This window comes from Octopus bimaculoides, chromosome 19 (assembly GCF_001194135.2).
Source record: "Octopus bimaculoides isolate UCB-OBI-ISO-001 chromosome 19, ASM119413v2, whole genome shotgun sequence".
NCBI classification, from domain to species: Eukaryota; Metazoa; Mollusca; class Cephalopoda; order Octopoda; family Octopodidae; genus Octopus; species Octopus bimaculoides.
Genome location: NC_068999.1, coordinates 8,460,197 through 8,469,118, shown reverse-complemented (window position 1 = coordinate 8,469,118; position 8,922 = coordinate 8,460,197). Strand labels below are relative to the sequence as shown.

Here is an 8,922-nt window from a genome sequence, read left to right as displayed (position 1 = left end):
CTCCTTTGAAATACTGAAAGGAGCCATTCTCCAGGTTTTATGAGGAGAAAGTTATTTCGTTTGGCACACACACACACACACACACGTACGCGCTCTCACACACCTAAATACATATATTCCATTCGTATTGTAAGAACTTGAAAACGATAGGGGAACAGAAAATGAGGAAAGAGCGAAAGAATTGAAGAGTGGAGATGAAAATTCGGAAAAAACCCCCCAGAAAATCCGGAAGGTTTCGGGAAAATTAAATTTAGGGGAAAAAAATCTCGGATAAAATACAGAAAAGAAAAAAATACTTAAAATTATATAAAAATATAAATGCATTTTGAGACAAAGGTTAGTTGAGCAAAACGTTTATTGGGAAAGGATTAAATCTTATCCATTGACGAAAAGGAGCTTTGTGTCTTGTATGAAACTTCTTTCTTGAATGCAGAGGCCAAATATCTCTGTCTTGGCATTACGGCACAAGCCTGATGCTTGAAAGTTCTTTAGAATTATACTCTTGTCTTCTGTGCTGATCTTGCATCGCTTAGTTGTATTTATTTTATCTCTTAGTGCAAGGATATGAGACAATGGTTGTTTTAGATCCATTTAATTCGATATCGTTATTTAAATCTTTGATATCAGAAGATTTACTCAATAAGATGCTCGTATTTACTAAACTTCTTAAAGCGTCAAAAACTTAGAGGTCATATTCCATGCTAGAAGAAGAAAAAAAAACAACTCTTTGAGAAGGACTCAGCTTACATGAAAAAGTTAGACCCAAAAAGTACCTTCGATGTGAGCATGGGGTCGTTCGATATCGCAGTCATCTATGATCTCGTTGGACTGTCCATCTGAGGTATTTTTAAAATAAGAACCCCCTTCCGCTGGTTTTGATTTGTATATGGGCGATGCCTTAGCCAATTACCTAAAAAAGTAAAGGTACGTTCTGGAGTCATGCCGACTCATACGGGCTAGTTTCCCGTTTCTGTAGAGCAGTGGTTCCCAAACTATGAGTCGCGAACGGAATCCTAGTGGGTCGCAAAAAGTTATAAAATTACGCATTAGCTTTGATTAACTGCTGTCTATCGAGATAGTTCAAGACGCATGTTTTCAATATCAGACTGGTTGTTTTTTATCAAGCAGTAGGCTTTTTTCACGAACTTAACAAATCAGAGGTGGTCATTTTCTCAAGTTATTTATTCGTACGTAATCGTAAAAAGGAAAAGTCTGTTTTTACCGATTTATAGAGAACTTTAACTAGGCGCAGTACAACACTGATCGAGCCGATAACAGTTACTGCTTCGAGGTTTTGTATTAGAGTTAATACCTGCTCATAGGGTATGGAGACGTTGAAACAGTTATAAAACGTTTTGTTTCACATCTAATATAAATGAGGCCTTCTCACAGGCCTCAATGAAAATCTAATCTGAAATAAATTTGTTTCTTTCATTAATGTTTTGACCCAGTAGAGTTAAGTGGGTCACCATAAACTGGTGTCATAAATAGTGGGTCGTGTCTCTAAAAAGTTTGGGAACCACTGCTGTAGAGTATATATTCTGCACCTGGATGGGACGCCAGTCCGTTGCAGTATTACTCGTTTTTGCGGGTTGAGGGAACTGAAGCAACGTGAAATGAAGTGTTTTGCTCAAGAACACAACGCATCTCCCGGTCCAGGGATCGAAACCACAATCTTACGATCACAAATCCAATACCCTAGCCACTAAACCATGCGCCTCTCAGCAATTCCAACTATGCAAATGATCGCATGTTAAATTGGTTAAGAAACGATGTTTTAGAGATGTTCGTATCCACCTGCTTTGAAAGTACTATTGACACTAACGTTCCTGTGATCAACTTCTCGGATCTTATTCTTGATCTTAACATTGATCCTTTTAAGTATTTTAGGAAATAAAAATGAGGAACTCACATACCATAAATTAACGCAGGGTCCTTTTACCTTTATGTATTTTCAAAAAGCTCGTGAAAGGCGAAAGCAGTTCAATCCCCAAGCAGTCGTCCAGCAAAGAGTTCTTCAATTGCGTAGCCCCTTACTAAAAAACGGTATCAAAAATAAAATTCCCTTATTACCTCACCATAGTACCACAAGAAAAACGAGGCTTGAGAAGGTCATACGGCTTTCTCCACCTAACCAGCCATCTTCTAAAATTTGATTAACATTTCACACAAGGGCACAAAAAAAAAATTGTTTAATAGGCATACAGTTAAATTCAGTTATTGCTGCAACCCCTAACATGATACAAAACACAACCGCAGAGATCCAGCTCTGCTACTGAGGCTGGAAACCCATGGAAGAACCTCTTTGAGATGCTTCCTGAATTAATCTTGATACCAAGACGATCTTATATAAGATAGAAGTCAAATCTACTCACTTATGCGAACCAGCACCTTAAATGATATATTGGATTAACCAAGGGAACTTTACCTTTTTCTATTTCTTCCTTTCTTTTTTCTTCATCTCCTTCTAGCTTTCTTTCCTTCATTCACGTATTCATTCATTCCTCCTTTTCCTTATTTTCTTCTCTTTCTACCTTTCTTTCAATATCAATCAGTTTTCCTTCTTTCTTTTTTCTTCTTCCTCATCTTTTCCCCCTTTCTATCCCATTCTTCTTTCCCCCTTTTAATCGTTTTTTAGTTTCTTTCTTTTTCTCCTTCTTTCAATCTTCTATCTCAACTACCTCATTCTCATTCTTCCCTTCTAAATATCCTTCTTTCTACCATTTCTTCTTCGCTTCATCTCTTACTTGTCTTAAATGGGAACAGCGCAGAACGACTAAACACCTCGCAGTATCTAGTTTCGTTCCTTTGCGTATAAAAGCACAAACACCGCCGGGTTTGTCTGTACACCCCTCGTCCTTCTGGGGTAGATTAAATTAGGTACCAGTCAATTATTACAGTGGAGTCGAATAAACCAACCAAATATCTCTGCCCAAAATTCCTGGCATTCAGCCAAAGTTGTAAATCATCTTCTCTCTTTGCCTTTCTTTCTTTCTTTCTCCTGCCCTCAGCTTCTCTTTAAACGTCTACTCTCACCACCACCAGCCCCCCTCTCTCTCTCTCGTACACACACACACACGCACTTACACAGAATCATTCACATATTCTGCGTTTCTAAACCCCTCTTCCCTCTTTCGCTCTCTCTCTCTTACATTTTCCCCGTCCTTCTTTTCTCCTCCTCTTCCTCACTCATTCTCTTCTTATATCGTCTGCAAACATTCATATTTTTCGTTTCACCCATACACACTGTCTTGTACGTACCTATTGACATTCGCACACACAACAGGTACATACTCACATGCACTTACACACACTCACACACACTACGCTTCCTTTCTGTCTCTTTACTCTTTCTTACCCTCCTTCTACCTCCTCTTATATTCCTGTCTCTATTTCTCTCCCCCTCTCTCTCTTTCTCTCTCTTTCACACACACGCTCACATCCTTTTATCACCTCCCTATCCGTCTCCCACCTCTCCATACGTTCTTTGTCTTTCTTTGCTCTCTCGCTTTTCCTCTTTCCACCTTTTCTTAAAGTTCTTTCTCTTTCTCTCTCTAGTTCTCTCTCTCTCTCTCTTACACTTTCCCGTCCTCCTCCTCTTCCTCCTCCTCTCTCATTCTCTTCTTATTTCGTCGGCAAACCTTCATCTTCTTCGTTTCACCCATATTTTCTTTCATCTTCCTTCATTTTTATCTTTCCTTAGCATTTCAACACTTCCAACCTATCAAATCTGTTTTCTGTTGTCTGTCATCTACAAAAAAGCACACCTAACTTTTCTTTCATTTCCTTCAGACTTTCATATTAAACAACACAGATTTTCAGCCACTCCACAAACGAACAACCGAACAGCACCGTTACCAAACAAATTAACGATTTAAGAAACCAGCTGTTTAATTAACTAAATCAAATATAAAAACAAATTAATTTAAAATAGATAATTACAATACTAATTAAATTAATAAATATATAAGTAAAGGTTGATTTTAGAAAAGGAAAATCATGACAGACAGTGAAATTATTGAAGACCGGGTTCTGAATTTGGAACCAGTTGCCAAGACTGAATTATTGCCTGAAAGAGAAATTAAATTCTATGTGGCTTTCACAGAAGCAGCTGATCCGAAACTTGGTGGAATTCACAAGGAAGAATTTATGGATGTTGCCAAACAGATAGGATTCAGTAAAATAACCATTGAGGTAAGTGATTTTGTCTTTTTAAAACAAAACAAAAAAAAAAGAAGCTATTTTGTTTTATTTATCGATGATATGGCAGTGGCGGCAGCGGTGGTGGTGGTGGTGTGGGCATTTGTGTGTGTGTGTGTGTGTGTGTGTGTGTGCGTACCTATGTATGTGTGTGTACATACACACTTACCTGCATATATACATACATACATAGACATAGATATACATACATATATTAAATTAATGTTTGTTTTTATGTTCAATTATATTAAAAACAGGACTTATTCTTTGGAAGCCTAGTACTTATTCTATCGGTCTCTTTTGCCGAACCGCTAAGTTACGGGCACGTAAACACACCAGCATCGGTTGTCAAGAGGTGTTGGGGGGGGGGGACAAACACAGACACACAAACATATACACACGCATACATACATATATATATATATATATATATATGATTAATCGCTGACCAAAACATTCAATTTTTTTTCTCCGTGTTTTTCTCCTTATTCTTTCTGTAGAAGAGCGTAGGCTCGAAACGTTAAAGACTTTCTCTATTCCCGAGCGTTATACTAATACATCCTTTTGTTGTTTACACCACCTGTCCTCGTCTGTTGTTGTTTTTTTCGTAAACTCTCACCAAATCCACTCACAAGGCTTTAGTCGACCCGAGGCTATAGTAGAAGACACTTGCCCAAGGTGTCACGCAGTGGGACTGAACCCAGAATCATGTGGTTGGTAAGCAAGCTACTTACCACACAGCCACTCCGAGTTATGAAATATATTATTGGTGAGGGTTTCAATTCCAGGAAGTGTTAAGTTTTAGGGTTTGGGGTTAGGATTAGTGTCTAGCGTTTTAAGGCTACTGCTTCCCTTAATTTTTTGCTGTGAGAGTGCGTAGAAATTTGCTTGTCTGAAAATTCTATCTATCTTCGCAAAGATGTGCACATTAATGTCAGCATTCATCGAAACCATCAGTCAAATTTCTTTAGTCAAAACACTCCGATTTTATTTTGTGAACCGTGCGCACATTTTTTTTATCCTTTCCAATTTGTAAAACGTGTGCGCGCGCACAAGCGCACAGATTAGAGGGATCAGTGTTTAGGGCTTAGAGCTATGGTTCTCAAACTGAAAAACGCCAGCTCTTCCCACAAAATGAAAAAAACCTTATTCTTTTGCTTGTTTCAGTCATTTGACTGTGGCCATGCTGGAGCACCGCCTTGAAGAGTGTTTTAGTCGAAGAAATTGACCCCAGGACTTGTTCTTTGTAAGCCTAGTACTTTTTCTATCGATATCTTTTGCGGAACCGCTAGGTTACGGGGACATAAACACACCAATATCGGTTGTCAAGTGATGGTGGGAGACAAACACAGACACAAAGACACACATACACATAGATATATACATACATGAGTAAACATATACGATGGGCTTCTTTCAGTTTCCGTCTACCAAATCCTCTCACAAGGCGTTGGTCAGTCCTTGGCCAGACCGACGTACCACGTAGTGGGACTGAACCCGGAGTGAAATATTTTCTTCCACATTCGTATTTATTCATGAGAAAGCAAGACAGAGGTTGCTCGGTTTGTTGTTTTTTTTTCTTTTCTTGTTTTGTTTTCGAGTCCTAGGACATATCAGGCCAGTTACCTGGTTTTCGTGGTATATAAGTGGACAAGCTCACAACATTCCCTCTGAATGGATCAATGGTTCATTTGGATCTTGTATAATTATTCTTTGGCCGCCATGATATTGGGTTAGTTACAATTATCTTAACTTTATTAAACACAGGCGTAACTGTGCTGTAAGAAGTTTGCTTCCCAACCTCATGGTTCCGGGTTCAATCCCGCAGTGTGGCACTTTGGGCAAGTGCCTTGGACAGACTTAAGCCATGTGAGTGGACTTGGTAGAGGGAAACTGAAAGAAGCCTGTGTGTGTGTGTGTGTGTGTGTGTGTGTGTGTGTGTGTGTGTGTGTGTGTGCGTGTTTGTTTGTATATATACACACACACACATACATTTATATGTATGAACATGTATGTGTATTAGATATATATGTGTATGTGTGTGTGTAATATATATATAGTCATGACATCACAGCAGTGTACTTCCACCTTACTATAAGTATGAGATCACAGTTATGACATCAGAACAGTTCGCTCTTCTCTTATTTTATGTATGAGTTCACACTTATGACATCTCGAGAGTGGTTAACTCTTTTCCTATCATTTGGATGTATTTACGATTATGACATCAGAGTTCTTCACTTCTGTTTCATCATTTGTACGTGTTCACAATTATGACATCGGATTGTTAAGTCTTATTTTATCATTTGTATATATTCACAGTTGTGACATCATAATAATGCTCTCCCACCTTATAATAAATATGTGTTCCCAATTCCCATTCTCAGTGGCTGTCTTTGGAATATGTTGGCCCTTTATTTTCTAAGATATTTTTCCAGTGGATTTATGTCACGTGGCTGGTTTGCCATGTCTTCTGGAATGTTCTAGAGAGTTCTGCGAGTCAAGGTGTTTAACACGTCAGAATACATTAATGCAAGCAACATTTTGTGTTGATGTGTTGCTTCGGTATACATTTCTGATGTCAAAGAAAGTGAGGGGAGGAGGAGCGAGAAAGAGAGACAGACAAACAGACAGAGACAGATATACAAACAGACAGAGGTTGAAAGATGGAGAGAGAGTGGGGAGAGAAAGAGATAGGCAGCACGGAGTAGGGAGAAAGAGGTAGAGGAAGAGATTGACTGACAGAAAGACAGAAAGGTGCCGAGCTGGCAGAAACGTTAGCACGCCGGACGAAATGCTTAGCGGTATTTCGTCTGCCGTTATGTTCTGAGTTCAAATTCCGCCGAGGTCGACTTTGCCTTTCATTCTTTCAGGGTCGATAAATTAAGTACCAGTTATGCACTGGGTCGATGTAATCGACTTAATCCCCTTGTCTGTCCTTGTTTGTCCCCTCTATATTTAGCCCCTTGTGGGTAATAAAGAAATAAGAAAGATAGAGAGTGAGAGAGAGAGAGAGAGAGAGAGAGAGGTAAGGAGAAAGAAATAGAAAAACAAGCAGAGATAGAGAAAGCGAAAGAGACAGACAGACAGACAGGGGCAATGTTCTCAAGCAGCAATAACCAGCATCAGTTCTCAAGTGTCGTATTAACACTGTTCTAGAGTATTCGAGCCGTCAGTGGTGACAGGGTTATTGCTGAAAAATGTTACCTGATGAAAGTTCATAAATTGGAGGACGAAGAAGTAAATAAAAATGCCAAAAACAACAGGAAAATAAGAAAACAATGTTTATATCACTCCCAAAATACTCTACAGGTATGATTCATTGCAGACGTTCATGAAGAACTTGTGTAAACGTGAAGAGGCGCTAACACACCTTGGCTTTCTGAATTTACAATCTGGAATTTCAAAGTGTTCCTTAGCCTAAGTTCAAGCCTAGCCCAGATCAGGTCATTTCACAGCGTAGGCTAGAGATACTGCAGTAGACTGCAAGCTAAAATAGCATCGGATTTTCTTATGCTAGGCCGGATGAATCATTTGAATTTGGGAACATTAAAACATTGAGACAATGGACCTCCGAATACAAAAAAATAAACTGAACAATTCCAGCAATAAGTGGAAACCTTGTTTGAAAATTTAGAGAGAAAGATTTTTTATTGGTCTTAGTGGAAAAAAAAATCAAATCACATCTAAGTGTCATTGATAGTGATAAAGAAATCTTTTAAATGTTGCGATGCATGGCAAATCTTCAAAATTTATGAATATTAAAACATTTCATTATTTACATTTGATGGATATTTGTCCTCATCTTGTTTGTTGTTAACACAACGTTTCGGCTGATATACCCTCCAGCCTTCATCATGTGTCTTGGGGTAATATTATTATTATTATTATTATTATTATTATTATTATTATTCAGGTCACTGCCTGGAATCGAACCTCAGAATCTTGGGGTTAGTAGCCCATGCTCTTAACCACTACGCCATAGGTATTATTCGATGATTAGAGCGCGGGCTACTAACCCCAAGATTCCGAGTTCAATTCCAAGCACTGACCTGAACAATAACAATAATAATAATAATAATAACATCGAAGAATACCTTAGGAATGAGAACCCAGGTTCGAAATTTTCCCAAGACACCTGAAGAAGGCTGGAGGGTATATCAGCCGAAACGTGTTAACAACAAACAAGATGAGGACAAATATCCGTTGAATGTAGATAATGTACATAATTCCTCATCTCTTAAATATACAACTGTATTCAGACCATTTCAGGTGGGATTGGTATCGAAAGGGTTAAGATGGTAAGATGTAATTTTAGGGAGATTTGGCTGCTGTATATAGCAGTAAGACTCCCTCATTGGTTGGTTTCATAATGAGTATGGTAGCTATGTTTTATAGGACACACGGCGTGATGTCTGTCTCGTAGACGTTGATTTTTTGTAATATTCTGATTGAAATAGAGAAGAAAAAGGCTGTTGGCATATTTCTTCTGCTACAATTTTATTTTTGGTTTCACTTATTCAACAAGCAGATAAGATTTGGCTCCATGTTTCTTACAATGTGCTTCTTACCGTATTTGAAAGCATAAAAGACACACAGATATACTAGCTGTGCCCCCAATTTCAATAGCAGATATTCAGGAGCATCAAGGCCAAAACACGATTACGGAAGGACCAATTTTGCACATATCTAAGGAATCATTTTATATATATATATATATAT

At 38.4% G+C, this 8,922-nt stretch overlaps 1 protein-coding gene across 1 annotated transcript in view; it reads left to right on the top strand.

The window, feature by feature from the left end:
* The first annotated feature begins 3,616 nt into the window (after window positions 1–3,616).
* Window positions 3,617–8,922, top strand: part of LOC106879795 (calmodulin-like protein 5) — a 15,651-nt gene continuing 10,345 nt past the window's right edge. Inside the window, exon 1 of the mRNA XM_014929499.2 lies at window positions 3,617–4,194. Coding sequence (XP_014784985.1) covers window positions 4,000–4,194 — 195 coding nt within the window. The 5' untranslated portion in view covers window positions 3,617–3,999. The remainder of the gene's footprint in view (window positions 4,195–8,922) is intronic.